General features: G+C 56.8%; 3 protein-coding genes across 3 annotated transcripts; 2 read left to right on the top strand and 1 right to left on the bottom strand.

Annotated features, from left to right (window-relative positions):
• The first annotated feature begins 2,588 nt into the window (after positions 1–2,588).
• Positions 2,589–7,697, top strand: GAS2L1 (growth arrest specific 2 like 1). The gene is made up of 6 exons (XM_084798701.1): positions 2,589–3,015; positions 3,761–4,413; positions 5,463–5,570; positions 5,653–5,749; positions 5,832–6,003; positions 6,339–7,697. The coding sequence occupies exons 2-6, from the start codon at positions 3,781–3,783 to the stop codon at positions 7,363–7,365; spliced, it is 2,037 nt and encodes a 678-aa protein (XP_084654827.1). The 5' UTR covers positions 2,589–3,015; positions 3,761–3,780; the 3' UTR covers positions 7,366–7,697.
• A 97-nt stretch (positions 7,698–7,794) lies between these two features.
• Positions 7,795–9,957, bottom strand: RASL10A (RAS like family 10 member A). The gene is made up of 3 exons (XM_084798771.1): positions 9,478–9,957; positions 8,603–8,727; positions 7,795–8,391 (listed from the first exon to the last, which is right to left on the bottom strand). The coding sequence occupies exons 1-3, from the start codon at positions 9,694–9,696 to the stop codon at positions 8,124–8,126; spliced, it is 612 nt and encodes a 203-aa protein (XP_084654897.1). The 5' UTR covers positions 9,697–9,957; the 3' UTR covers positions 7,795–8,123.
• On the top strand, positions 8,148–14,065 carry LOC311607263 (uncharacterized protein; the record flags this gene model as incomplete). Its single annotated transcript, XM_084798945.1, has 5 exons — positions 8,148–8,237; positions 8,629–8,733; positions 9,020–9,124; positions 9,535–10,002; positions 11,245–14,065. The coding sequence occupies 5 exons, from the start codon at positions 8,148–8,150 to the stop codon at positions 11,533–11,535; spliced, it is 1,059 nt and encodes a 352-aa protein (XP_084655071.1). The 3' UTR covers positions 11,536–14,065.
• Between the last annotated feature and the right edge of the window lie 202 nt (positions 14,066–14,267).

Here is a 14,267-nt window from a genome sequence, read left to right on the forward strand (position 1 = left end):
TTACTTAGTGTGTCCACTCCTAGATTGTTTTTTTGAGACAGGGTTTCTCTGTGTAGCCTTGGCTGTCCTGGACTTGCCTTGTAGACCAGGCTGGCCTCGAACTCCGGTCCACCTGCCTCTGCCTCCCGAGTGCTGGGATTACAGGTGTGCGCCACCACGCCCTGCTTCACTCCCAAACACTGCAAAGCTGACCGCCCACAGATGAACTGATGGCCCTTTTCCCATCCACCTTTTTCAGAGGCCAGGGCAGCAGTTGGCTCCCCTGTCGCCCCTAAGCGTGAGGAGCCACACTCCAGTGGCCTGCCTTGAGCCTTCTGTGCTTTGTTCTCTTGCACGACATAAACTCATCGGGGTCGTTGGTCCACAGCACCTTGCTGGCTGCTTATCTGGCAGACAGTCGGAAACTTGTGAATTTTTGCCTGGTACTGTACTGCACTCAGCTCAGATACAATTGATTCGGCTATTTTATCTTGGATCTGCAAGAAATCCAAGGCTACATGGGGGCCCTAAGCTGCTACCTTGGTCATGGTCCTCCTGGGCTTTCGTCACACCAGTGAGGTCTAGTCCCATATGCTGAGCTAGCTGAAAGGAGAATTGAGACCAGAGGACTGGAAGAGGTTTAGGGCAACTGAGGCACCTAGGAAAGCTGACATGTTGAGCTGCCTGCAGGCTACGCAGTGTGCTCATGTTCCTAGCTTTATGAGCTGTCATTTAGGGGGCTTTGGTGATGCCTTGAGTCATTTTTGCAGCTGCAAATAACTAAGAAATGGGACTTTGGTATCTGTATTTTAGTCATTGTTTTCTTTATCTGGGATGAACAGACTTGTGTGTGGCATCTTTCCAGGAAGCTTGTCACAGAACACTAGTGACCAATAAAGAACCTAGAGTCAGCCTTGTCTCCTGTGTCCATGTGCCTGAAGGTGGGTATAAGCAGGAGTCAGACACAGCTGCTGGCGGTAATTGGTACCTCACCCTCCCTTGTTCTCAGTTTCTCTAGATCTACAAAACTATCATATGGGGTTGGCAAAATGGCTCATGGAATATGGGTACTTGCCACTACACTACAATACCCAGGATCCCACATGGTGAAAGGAAAAAAATCCCAAAAGTCTGCCTTGCATATATACCTTCACATACACAAACAAATAGATGTCATAAAAAGTACCAGTATGCGATTTTTTTTTTCTCCAGGGTTTCTCTTTTTGTTATCTTGGCTGTCCTTGACTCACTTTGTAGACCAGGCTGGCCTTGAACCCGAGTTAAAGGCGTGCAACACCATGCCTGACCTCTTGAGGATTCTTGCTGGGTATAACAATGACCAGGTCATTTCTCAGTTCCTTCACTTAGTATTCAGTCTCCATATCCAATTTCCCCAACCTCCTACCTCACTCCCTGCTGGGCGTTATATAGCAGCTCTTCCCCACAGTGCTCCTAGGATTTCTCCCTCAGCTATCCTCACGCTAAACTCACCAACATGCATCATCAGTTTGCAACAGGCAGAGGAAATGCAGCGCCTTTCTCACTACTCCCACCTAAGCCGCCTGACTTCCTCTGAGGCTTTCTGCCCCCGCCTACCATAGCCGGTACAGGAACCCTTAAGACCACTAAACCACCCTTGCCTGCTCTGAAATCCTCAACAGAGGAAGCAAGAACCTGTAATCCCAGCAGAGAGAGCAGGGTAGTAAGTTCAGAGCCAGCCCAGGCTACATACCAAGACTGTCTCAGAATGTAACAATAAGGGCCAGGCAGGCATGGTGCACCATGTCTTTAATCCCAGCACTCGGGAGGCCGAGACAGGCAAATCTCTATGATTTTTGAGACCAGCCTGGTCTACATAAGAAGTTCCAAGCCAGCCAAGGCTACATATAGAGATGCTGCCTCAAAAACAACAAAAATCTAATGATAGTAATTCAGCAATTATAAATAAGCCTCTCTAGCTTCCACGTTCTTTCAAAAGCATGGTCCACAAGGCCCTGTGTGACCTGCCCTGTTGTCTCCACCACTCCAACCTTGCGAGCCTATCTATCCACTTTTCTTTTTCCCTCTTCGCTCCATTTTTGAGACAAGCTTCCTCAGTGTGGAAAACTCTCCCTCCAGATATGTTCCAGCTTCCTCCTTCACCTCCTTCCTTGACCTGAGTTAACATTACAGTCTTTGCACACACCCACAGATTCCATGCTCGCCCCCTCGGCACCTCATTCCTCTCTGATGCCAGCGTCCGCTTTCCCGACAGACAAACGTAAGCACTGGGCTGGCTGGTTGGGTGAGACTTGGTTCACACAGTAGGTGCTCAATAAGTGTCTCTGGTCCTTAAGAGTGTTCCCATAACCGTCACGATCAAGCCCCTGCTCCCTCAACTGCAGTCCTGAAGATGAAGTCTCTCCTAGAGACGATTCTCCAGTCTCTTCAGGTCTAGGGAGCACTGTGCAAGCTCTGAACATAAGGGGCTGGCGGTGCCCGGCCCGTCGGGCGTCAGCAGGGGGCAGGATTCCCCAGATCTTCCGCACTCTTCCTCAGGCGTGAGGCTGCCCCTGCCACGCCCCCTCCTTTAACCCAACCCGCAGCCACCTTCCGATCCCTGAGCTTCAGCGTCCTTCTCCCCCTAAGCTACTGTCCAAGGGCCATTCTAGAAGAAGAGCACTCGGTTATCTGGCCTGCAGAGGTCCACCCGGGACGGAGGTGACTCTGCAGTCCCCGGCCACTATCGCTTCCGGGAAGGCCACTATCGCGGAGGGAGGACAACCCAAAGGGTCTGAAACCCTCCTCGGAAGATCCAGGCGCCTAGTCAAAGGACCGGGGGAGGCGTCTTCTCCAGGCTCGGAGCCCAAGGCCCCAGAAACGCACGGCTCCTTTAAGAGCGCGGCCCCGCCCCTTCCTGGCCGGATCCGAATTCCAGGGGGGCGGGGCGGAGCGGGCGCCGGGATGCAGCGAGCTCGGGCGGCGCCTGTGTGCGGCGGCGCGGCCCGGCTCCGGCCCCGCCGGGGCGATGCTCCCCGGGGCGGCGGGGTGAGCCAGGTGAGTGTGGGGGACCCCCGGAATCCGTGTCCAGGGTGCCCGGAGGTGGGCCGGGCGGTGCGGGGTCTCCGCTTCCCAGGGCTGTGTGACCTTGACGGGCCGCGCACCCTCTCTGGACCAGGCCGCGAGCACTGCGGAGGCTCGCGGGGGGCCGTTCCGAGTCCCCGGCCTTGCAGGCACCGGCTGGAGGTGGCTTCTCGCTGAAGGCGGGGCCCGGCTGGGAGACCCGATTCCAACCCCCGACTGCTCCGCGACCTTCAGCGAGCCGGTACCCTTTCTGCGCCTCAGTTTCCTCATCTGTAGAATGGAGATGCGGTGGCCGCGCAGCCGGTGCCGCTGCCCTTAGCGGAGGGGTAGGGAAAGGCGGGGACAGCGGGCTGTGGCCTGAGCAGTGGAACCAGTCCCTCTGTGATCCTGGGCGAGGCTGCTCTCCTGTCCCTCCCTGCCCACGTGTCCTCATGTTTTTAAGTGGCATTTCTTCCTCGTGGGTGCCAACCTGTCCCTAGCCGCCGCCGCCGCCGCCGCCACCCCCACGGGCCAGACGGCAAACATAAACACTTTCAGAGGGTGTAAAATTTATTGAGGCCTTTGAAGCAGGTCATGGCACTGTGAGGACAGTGAAGTTTTGCTCACAGCCTGCTCTTAGGCTCAGCGTTTGCTCTGTCTGAGTGGCAGGCTGGTAGAGGGTGGACCATTCTGAGCCCTTGCGTGGTCTTCACGGCCATCCTGACCTGTGTCCCCACAGTGATTCCACTGGCTCCGGGCATGGCGGACCCAGTGGCCTGCATCGCAGGCTCCGCGGCTAAGAGTGTGCGACCCTTCCGATCCAGCGAGGCCTACGTGGAAGCCATGAAGGAAGACCTGGCCGATTGGCTCAATGCCCTGTATTGCCTGGGTCTACCCGGCAGTGGTGATGGCTTCCTCACGGGCCTGGCCACAGGCACAGTCCTGTGCCAGCATGCCAACGCTGTCACCGAAGCTGCCCGGGCTCTGGCTGCTGCCCGCCCAAGCCGAGGTGTGGCCTTCCAGGCACACAGTGTGGCGCCTGGCTCCTTCATGGCCCGAGACAACGTGGCCACTTTCATCGGCTGGTGCCGGGCAGAGCTGGGAGTGCCCGAAGTGCTCATGTTTGAGACAGAGGACCTGGTGCTACGCAAAAACGAGAAGAGCGTGGTGCTGTGCCTGCTGGAGGTGGCCCGCCGGGGGGCGCGCCTCGGCCTGCTCGCCCCGAGGCTGGTGCAGTTTGAGCAGGAGATTGAGCGGGAGCTTCGGGCTACCCCTCAGGTCTCCAGTGTCCCTGCTGCTGACGAGGACGCCACTGAAATTGCCACTGCACAAGGGGCCGCCACCCGCACACCCCGCATGACACCCAATGACCTCCGAAACCTCGACGAGCTGGTGAGTGTCCTCATGTACACATTGGGGTATACGCCCTGCCCGCTCCCCCAACCTGGGGTTTCGGGTGGCAGAACTGATTCCCACCCCATCCCTGAGCCTCCCGGGGCCCACCCTCTGCAGCCTGCCAAATGTATGCCTGGCCCAGAGAGACAGATAAAACCCCAGCTCTGTAGGAGCTCAGCAACAAAGTTCAAGTGCATTCCTTCATTTGGAGGCCGGGAACTTGGGGCACCTTTTGGCGCGCGTGTTCTAGACGGATGCACTTGCCTGGGGCTGCATGGCTGCCACCCCTGAAGAAGGCTAGATGTAGGAAGCTCTTGGGAGACCCGATGGAGAAAAGAAAAGCCTAGCCCCATTACCGCTGATACTGGGGACAGGAAGTGCTGTTGGGAAGATAGGAGGTCCAGGCCTCCCGCTCCCTCCGCCTTTCCCGAGACCTAGGTGTCCCTGTCACCCCCGCAGCTGGACCAAGAGTTTCTTTCTTATCAGGAGCTTAGGACTATGATGTGCTTGCCCAAGAGCCACTCGCCTGGTGATGTGGGCAGAACGAACACCTCGTCCCCACCCGGGGGCCTCGGTCACCCAAGGCCCCACTTGCTCATCCCTTCTGATGCCACCCCACCGTGGTAGGGAGGCGGGTAGGCATAGCCAGCCTGCCATCTCCTACCTCCGTTGACATGTGTGCAGTAGTGTGCTTGCCCCTGGGGAGGGGAGATTTTGTCATTGTTGGGGGGGGGGGTGTATCCCACGTGGTACCCTCGGATTTGTATGCTCCGCTGGGAGCATGGGCGCCCTGCACTCATCCTGGACCTGCTGTGGACCTCAGGGGTGTGAAGAGGTTGTGGATGGCTCATGGGCTTAAGGCCCTTCAGGGTGTTTCTTCCAGGGGACAGTCCTTGGCTTCCAGTGCCCAGCGCCCCTACAGTGAACAGGCAAAAGGTCCTGTGTGGGAGGGAGTAGGCGTTTCCTCCTGCCCGGCAGCTGATGTTAAAACCTCTGGAGGAGGAACTTGACCCTTGACCTTCAGCCATCTTTTTTTCTGGCTTCAGGTGAGGGAGATCCTGGGCCATTGCACCTGCCCAGACCAGTTTCCCATGATCAAGGTCTCGGAGGGGAAGTACCGAGTGGGAGATTCTAGCTTACTCATCTTCGTGAGGGTAAGCGGGGAGAGGAAAGGCCCGGTGCAGCCGCTCAGGGGTGGGCTAGGCGGCCCACGGTGACCTGCCCTCCGGCCCGCAGGTGCTGAGGAGCCACGTGATGGTGCGTGTAGGTGGCGGTTGGGACACACTGGAGCACTACCTAGACAAGCATGACCCTTGCCGCTGCTCCTCCACTGGTAGGGTGCCTGGCACGAGTGTGGGCAGGGCGGGGATGGTCTCTCAGGCCCTGCTCCTCACTGACGGCGTCCATCTCCACAGCCCACCGTCTGTCCCAGCAGAGGGCAGGTACTTTCTCTCCGCAGAGGGGATCACCCACTCCTACCCCCCGCCCTAGTAGCCCAGTCCCTGGGTGTGAGCGCCGCGGCTCCCGGCCTGAAGTGACCCCCATCAGCCTGCGAAGCACAAAGGAGGGGCCTGAGACCCCACTCAGGTGAGCTGTCTGGAGGATCACTTCAGGAGCTACCAGGGCTGGTGGGGGTGGGGCGTCCGCCTGGGCGCGGTGACTCACACCCTGGGAAAAGTTCCCGCGTGTGGGGGCGGGCCTGGCTTTCCTTCTCCATGGCAACCCAGACAAACCAACAACACAGCTAGGGCGGGCTCCCGGTGGTGGCCAGTCCAACCCTGGCCTTCGGAAGCCTGGGGCGGAGAGTCACGGCCTCAGCCTAGACGCTCGGTTGTGCTTGGAAGTCCCCTGGCCGAGCCCACGCCTCACCAGCTCGCTGCACCCGCGCCAGTGATGCACATCTCTCTCGCTCCCCGCCTCAGGCCCCGCGATCAGCTGCCCCCCCTCCCCCGCTCCCGCCGCTACTCCGGGGACAGTGACTCCTCAGCCTCCTCAGCCCAGAGCGGCACCCTGGGTGCCCGCAGTGACGACGCGGCCTCTGGCTCCCGGAGGGAGCGGCCCAACCACCGGCTGACCTCCGGTGTCCCGGCCTCCCCGAGACGAACGGCCGCCCCTCGCAGCCAGTCTCGAGACCGGCTGGACCGGGGACGGCCCCGCATGGCTCCCGGAGGCCGAGGCGCTCAGCTGTCGGCCTCCAGCCCAGTGCGGCGCGCCCGCAGCCAGAGCCGCGAGGAGCAGGCGGTGCTGGTGGTGCGCAGGGACCGAAACGGGCAACACTCATGGGTGGCCCGGGGCAGGGGTGGTGGGGGACCTGGGGGTTCTGGAAGGAGCACCCCGCAGACTCCACGTGCCCGCAGCCCTGCAGCACCCCGGCCTTCCAGGGTTCCGAGCCCAGGCCCAGAGCTGGCTGCCACACCTGCCAGCGCCTTCCGCACACCCCTGCAGCTTGACCCACAGCAGGAACAGCAACTGTTCCGGCGCCTGGAAGAGGAATTCTTGGCCAATGCCCGCGCCTTGGAGGCTGCTACCAGCCACACGCCCATGGGGTCAGCCCCTGACCCTCCAGCTCCGGACTCTGCTTACTGTTCATCCAGCTCGTCGTCTTCATCACTCAGTGTCCTGGGTGGCAAGTGTGGACCACCCGGGGAGTCGGGCCGCACAGCCAATGGGCTGCCTGGGCCCCGCAGCCAGGCTCTGTCCAGTTCTTCCGATGAAGGCAGCCCCTGCCTTGCAGTAGGGGGGTCACTGGATGCAACCAGGAGCTCTCTGCCTGGCCCAGAACCCTCATTGGCCTGGGCAAGGGGGCGGATGGACACACAGCCAGACCGTAAACCCTCACGCATCCCCACACCTCGGGGACCCCGCCGCCCATCAGGACCCATGGAGCTTGGGGCTTGGCATGCCCTGCAGTCGGTCACCCCAAGGACCGAGCCAGATTCTTCAATGTGATGGACCGGCTCAGCTATACACACACACACCCCATTCCATTTTCTTTTGTGGCCTTAACCTACCCTCTGCATCAGGGACGCCCCCCTTCCACCTCTTGAGCACCAGACCTCATGGGCCCAAACCCCGCAGGACCACATGGCACCATGGGAAACCTGTTGTACATTCCGGTTTGGGGGGTGAGCATTGCTATTTAATTACTAATATTATTGAATGCCTTAGAGGAGACCGGGCCAGGCCGGTGTCCTGAGGACTTGTGGTCCAGTAAGCAGAACCTCTGACAGTAAAGTTTTGCTCCAGCTCCTGTTTTTTGGGGGGACTGAGCCTTCATTATATGTTGGAATTCTATTTACTGACTTGGGGGGGGGGGTGTGCCAGGCCTCAACATTCTCACCTGCCTATTGCCAGAACAAGAAACCTTTCATGTGTGCGTTTAAATTGTTTTTATTACCTGGTAAGGCATGACTTAAAAAGTGTTGAGCAGTGGAGAGGCAGGTGGGCCTTTGTAATTCGATGACAGCCAAGGCTACGTAGTGAGACCTTTTCTCAAAATGTGTCTCCAGTAAAGCTCCAAGGGCTGTACTAACGCTTGTATATCCAAGTCTTCTCCATCCGTGATGGTGACCCAATAAGGTCTCAGATAAAACTGATGTTGTCCAATGATTGGGAGTCGGCTGGGTCCAACCAAGGTCAAAGAAAAGCCCAGCCGCACAGATTGTGGGAGGGAGCCTGCTTTCATAGGATTTCTCTGTCCAATCGGGTCACATGAGGCTACAGCGCGCTGGATGCAGCGCCCCCTGCAGGCGCAGGGCCGGATGCGCAGGGCGCGTGCGCACCAGAGCACAACGCAGAAGCTCCCGGAAGAGACGCAGCACGTGCCAGTTGTATTTGGCTGAACACTCGAGGTAGCCGCAGCGCCAGCCCCGGCGAACTAGAGTTGCTAGTGCACGACGAGGCCCGAAGCGCAGCCGCTGACGGTCCCGCTTGTTGCCTACCACGAGGATGGGTGCTTCTGGCGCGCCCGCCGGCCTGGAGGCGCATGCATATCAGAGACACACTGCTGGAGACTCCATGGCCGGAGGAAACCCTCCCCACGTGTACAAATGCAGGTGGGTCCCCTCCTACAGCCAGAGACCCTTGGGTGTGCCTCAAGCCTTACACATCAAGAGACCTTCAGATGGGTACAAAGTATGACCCAGAAGCACCCAGCTCCACCTCCACCTCCAGCCCAACCCCTCACCTTTTTTCTGCTATGCGCTGTCTCAGAGCTTTCACATAATCGAAACTGTCCGGGCTGCAGATGTCGTAGACCAGCACAAAGGCGTCTGTGTCCTGCAAGCTCCAGTCTTTAGGGTCCGGCCACTCCTAGGGGTAAAGTCTGGGGTTTACAGCCGACCCTCCTATCCCAAAAACCCGATGGTTCATCCTCAGACCCGTCATCACCTCTCAGAACTCCACGCTCCCTCCCACAGGCCAGATTTCCCAGCTGTGCCTGTATCTTGTCAGGCCCTATGTCTTGGGCCTCCTGTCAAACTTCTGCCCTCCCAACCTATGCTACCACCTCTAGCTGCCCGGTGGTGACTGTGACTGTCCTGGAGCAGTTGTACAGGCCAAGCCTCTGGCCTAAGCACCTGATAACTCTTTCCCCTTTCAATAGGCTGACAGCTTCTTTTACCCCAAACTTCATCCAGCCTCCCAGGTGCTGCTCAAATGCCAGCTCCACTGGGAAGCCCTCAAAGGCACCCTGCGCCAAAGACTGGGAGTCTGTCTGGACTTTGCACCAATTACTAAGTGTTTGCTCCAGGGCACAGAAATGAGGATGCAGTGGCCCTCTATGGAAAGGCTACTCCTGCACTGGTCTTGACTGTCACAGCGGCGCAGCTCCGGCAGTGCTGTGCCACAGGCTGGTGCAGACGCCAGCCTAGGCAGGCAAGGAAAACTAGAAACAGCTACAGGACGCCTCCAGGCTAACGTAGAAGCTCGCATGCAATACACCTAGACACACACTCTTCCTAATCCCAGAACACGCTCCGGCGTCCTGGGTCAGTCCACGTGGACACACGCACGTGGGCACCAAGCGCGCGCACACACCCCTGGCCTCCTTTGAACCGCTACCTCGAGACTTCTGGGGCTTGAGCCGGGGCCAGCGCCGTCACCATCGCGGATACTCAGGTCGTAGACAGCGCCGTCGAGCAGCACGGCGGGCCGATAGAGGCGGGGACCGTCCGTGGGCCGGTGGCGCTCGGGGTAGTCACCGAACAGGAACTGGCGGATGATGGCGGTCTTGCCCACTCCCGGAGCACCCAGAACAGCCACCCGCAGGCTGCCGCCCATGGCTGGCCCGCGCTCCCGCGCTCGGCGCCAGGGAGCTTCATGAGCCGGCCCCGCGCCTTGCCTGCCCTGCCCGGGACACCCGCGTCGCTCCGCCTACAGCACCTGGGCCGCAAGAGGCCTGGGCCGAGGACCCAGAGGGCGGGCGGCGGACGGACCCGCAGCTCCGCAAGGAGAGCGTACCCGGCGTGGTGCAGACTCGTCCCCGCCCGCAGCTCCGTGTCCTTCTTGCTCGGGCGCCGGGAGCCACCGCCTCAGCCAGCCACACGGGCGAGCAAGCGAGCAGGGCCTCCGGGAGGCGGCGATGAGGTAACCGTCCGCCCCGCCCCTCCCGGGGAGGGTCGCGGCTCAGTGACTGCCAGGCGCGCCGCCAGCCCGGCTAGTGACTAGTTCCCCAGGTGGCAGGTGCTCCACTCAACGGTTCCAAAACAGAAGGTTCTGGGCGCCACCTCCCTGCTCCTCCAATACCGCTGGCTGTTGACCAACTCCAGGACCTTAGAGTTAGGCTATCTGGGGTCAGACCCAGCCCAGGGCGGAGTGACCTTGGGCCAGTCTGTGCGTTGCGCTTTGAGTCTGTGTCCCCTTGTCCAGCTAAGGTCAATGGCTTCAAGGCGTCCTCCTGTTTCGTGAGATCCTAAGCGCCAGAATTCTTTTCTGGGCTTTCCCTGTGTCATCTTTGAACCTGCAGCCTCAGCCTAGTATTCTTGGTTTACGGAGGAGGAAACTGAGGCTGGAGAGAGGTGTCTCACAGTGAGAAGGGCGGTGTTTCTCACCTTCATTACAGCCACAAGGACAAATGGCCAGAAGAACTGTCTCAGAGGACCAGCCTGGGGGCCGGGGTGGGGGGGAGCAATAGGGTGTGAGCTCAGCATCTCAGCCCCAAACCCATGGGTCAGTACATAGAGTCCCTCACAGGACTGCATCACGGCCCTCCCCCTTCCTCTTAGTTTGGAAAGTCCGGGTTTGCCCAGCCTCGGTCTGGTTCTTCCGTCTACTCACCGGGAGGGCTCCCGGGCCTCTGCCCTCCACCCAGGTGCTGTGACGTGCAGACACCTGGCTTTGCGCTAACCAAGGCTCTCGTGTATTCATCTGTTCCACAAACACCGCATCTCAGCGTGCTGAAACGAATTTAAGAAGAAATAGAACTGTCTCTCCCTTAGAAGGGAGGGAAGGCTCTAGGGCTGCTTAGCTCCAGGCCTCTAGAGGCCTTGACCGTGCGCCCACCTGGCCTGGACTAAGTGGAAGAGAAGGCAGGAGGCGGGAGCCTGTGAAGGGGCCGGGAGGCACTCTCCTGCAGGGAGCAGGTGGCAGCAGCTGCGGGGGGGGGGGGGGGGGGGAGGGGTAGGCCTTGAAGACTGGGTTCTCTTCCTCTTCCCAGAATGGACAAAGAGCCTGATCTGATTTCATTCCATACTTCAGCCACGGAAGATATTCTAGGCCTTTAAGTTCACAGTAGGCAGTTGGCCTTTTTATTTTTCTTTTTTCTTTTTTCTTTTTTTTCTTTTTCCCCTCTTGCTGAGTTTCCCCTAGAATGACTTCTGTTGTTTCCAGGTTCCCAGGCTTCTGAGGCTTGGAAGCTGCTTTTCACCGAAAGGAAACTGCGATTTCACGGTCATTGGGCACCAAGAGTCAACTCAGGCAATGAAATGGGGCCTTGGGGGTCAGACCCTTCCTCCCAGAGCCATGTCATCTATGCTGATTGCTTGGACTATAGAACCTCCGTTTCCGGTCTCTATAAAAGAGAGGGTACCCAGGCTGGAGGTACAACATGCACGTGTAACCCAGAAGACCAGGGACTGCAGAGCAAGACCTTGTCTCAAAATAATAGTCTGGACCTCATAGGGCGGTTATGGGATACATGGAGGGACATGGCGAGGAAGACAATGAGGCTGGGAAAGGAAATCCGTAAAGAGGAATAATTTGTTTTTGTTTTTTTTTTGTTTGTTTGTTTTTGTTTTTGTTTTTTTGAGACAGGGTTTCTCTGTAGCCCTGGCTGTCCTAGACTTCCTGGAACTCACAACGATCTGCCTGCCTCTGCCTCCTGAGTGCTGGGATTACAGGTGTGCACCACCACACCCAGCAATAATTCCATTTTTTTAATTTATTTTTTATTATTTTTTGGAGGGTTTTTTGGGGGGGGCGGTTTTGAGACAGAGTTTCTCTGTGTATCCCTGGCTGACCTGGATCTCCCTTCGTAGACCAGGCTGGGCTCGAAGTCACATTGATCCACCTGCCCACGCCTCCTGAGTGCTGAGATTAAAGGTGTTCACCATCACTGCCTGCCAATAATTTCATTTTCTATGGAAATGAAAAGATGCCATGGTGGGGTAGGTGTGTCCACATTGTAAGTGGGCATACGTGTTTTCTGCGTGTATCAGCTGTGAGGACCGGAGGAACACCCCTGGATAACAACAAGTACATTCAAACCCAGGTCTTGGTTTGGGACTCTATGTTCAATGACAGGAACCAGACTCTTTGAGAAATGGCCAGCCGAAAGGTTGGGACAGAACAAACAACCCAGAATAGCCTGGGCAGCCAGGACAAAGAGGAAATGCCAAAACAAATAAATTAGCACAAGGATGGTGTGTCAGAAGGACAGGAAAGGGCTCCTGATGGCTGGAGCTGTTCCCGCTGCAGCACTGTTACAGCCTGGTGACAGCAGACCCGCCCGGCCACCATGGTGTGCTCCTGTAATCCCAGCTCAGAGGCTGAGGCAAAAGGATGGAGTGTGAGGCCTGTCTAGGTTGTGTAGTAACCTTGTCTCCAAAGTCAGTAAAGTGCTTGCCTGCTGTGTGATCATGAGGGCCTGAGTTGGGATCCCTGGCACCCACATAGACAGTGCATGGAATCCCAGCTCAGGGGAGGCAGGGATAGGAGAACCCTGAGATGTAGACACACCAGCTCAAAGAAAAAGAAAAAAGAAAAAAAAATGGAGCATGACCTTCACATGTATGCATGCTCACCCACATACATGCACACACACAAATGAACCTGCGCGCGCACACACACACACACACAACAACAACCAAAAAAGCACAAAAACTAATCCATAGGTCCAAACTGACAAAAATGATTGAATGCACAAATAATCCTGGAAGAATAAACAAGAAACGTCTGGGGGCAGAGGGCAGAACTTCCCAGGCTAGGGACGGCTCTGCCCACAGCACCTGCCTCCCAAGGGCCAGGCTATGTCCCGAGCTCTGGAAAGAAAAGAAAAATTTGAAGGAAGCAGGGCACGATGTTGACTCAGGCTTGAATCCCAGCACTGAGGCAGCAGAGGAATGAAATTCCAGTTCAGGCCCAGCCTGTGGCAAGAAAGGCGGGGGTGGGGAAGGAAAGCGGGAGAGAAGGAAAGCCAGGGCTGGGGATTGCTCGCCTAGCATGTGCCAGGTCCCCGCTTACGCCCCAGTGTGGAAGACTGTATACATGAATTTTTTTATTTATTTGGTTTGAACTCAAAGTGTCCTTTGGCCTTAAACTCATGATCCTAAGCTGGGCGTGGTGGCACACACTTTTAATCCTAGCACTCGGGAGGCAGAGGCAGGTGGATCGCTGTGAGTTCGAGGCCAGCCTGGTCTACAAAGTGAGTCCAGGACAGCCAAGGCTACACAGAGAGACCCTGTCTTGGAAAAAATTAAAACAAACAAAACAAAACAAAAAACCCTTCATGATTCTCTCGTCTCAGCCTCCTGAAGCTGCAATCAAATGCATGTGCCAGCATTATCCAGAAGTCCTCCTTTTTCCCTTTTGAGACAGAGTCCAAATATAGAACATTGACTGGCCTGGAACTCACTATGTAGACCAGGCTAGCCTTGAACTTGTGGAGTCATCTCGCAATCTGGATCCTGGAATAAGCAGCATGCGTCCTTTACCAAGCACACTTTTACTTACTTACTTAGGTATATGTGTCACAGGAGTACTGTATGTGCACACGTGCATGCTAGTGTGAGTACCTACATGTGCACTGGAACCAGAGGAGGATGTAGGATGTCCCCACCTCCACTTTCTAAATGATTCTTTTCTAAAACATATTTTTATCGTTTTTAATTAAAAAAAATTTTTTTTAGTCCAAGACAGCCAAGGCTAACACAGAGAGATCCTGTCTTGAAAAATCAAGCCAACAAACAAAAAATTTGTGTGCAGTCAAGCATGGTGGTGCACATCTTTAGTCCTAGCTCTCCCGAGGCAGAGGAAGGTGGATCTCTGTTGAGTTCCAAGGTTAGCCTGGTCAACACAGTGAGACCCTGTCTAAAAACCAAAACACAAAACCAACAAGTATGTGTGCGTGCTCCTGTTTGGGTGGTGTTGCGGGTCACACCAGGGCCTTGCACAGGCTGGGTAAGGTCCTTATCAATAGGGCTCTTGGTGTTAACTGGGATCATTATAAAGGGGCCAATTCTCCAAAATGAAAAAAACAGTTGGTGAGATTCAAATAAAATCACTGTTTTCCCCTAAACATTAGCAAGTTCTGAATCAATCTCTGTCTCTCTGTCTCTGTCTCTGTCTCTGTCTCTGTCTCTGTCTCTGTCTCTCTCTCTCTCTCTCCCCCCCCCCCCCAAGACAGGATTTCTCTG

Source organism: Acomys minous, assembly GCF_964271855.1.
Source record: "Acomys minous genome assembly, chromosome: 10".
In the NCBI taxonomy this organism is placed as follows: Eukaryota; Metazoa; Chordata; class Mammalia; order Rodentia; family Muridae; genus Acomys; species Acomys minous.

What these genes read in the sequence shown, in the direction of transcription:
- GAS2L1 (XM_084798701.1), top strand. Translation starts at nt 3,781, where the DNA reads ATGGCGGACCCAGTGGCCTGCATCGCAGGCTCCGCGGCTAAGAGTGTG. An exon ending in TCCGAAACCTCGACGAGCTG is followed by an intron (nt 4,414 to 5,462) that starts GTGAGTGTCCTC and finishes TTCTGGCTTCAG; the next exon opens with GTGAGGGAGATCCTGGGCCA. An exon ending in GGGCCTGAGACCCCACTCAG is followed by an intron (nt 6,004 to 6,338) that starts GTGAGCTGTCTG and finishes TCCCCGCCTCAG; the next exon opens with GCCCCGCGATCAGCTGCCCC.
- RASL10A (XM_084798771.1), bottom strand. Translation starts at nt 9,696, where the DNA reads ATGGGCGGCAGCCTGCGGGTGGCTGTTCTGGGTGCTCCGGGAGTGGGC. An exon ending in CAAGCCCCAGAAGTCTCGAG is followed by an intron (nt 8,728 to 9,477) that starts GTAGCGGTTCAA and finishes CTTTACCCCTAG; the next exon opens with GAGTGGCCGGACCCTAAAGA. An exon ending in CAGCGCATAGCAGAAAAAAG is followed by an intron (nt 8,392 to 8,602) that starts GTGAGGGGTTGG and finishes ATGCGCCTCCAG; the next exon opens with GCCGGCGGGCGCGCCAGAAG.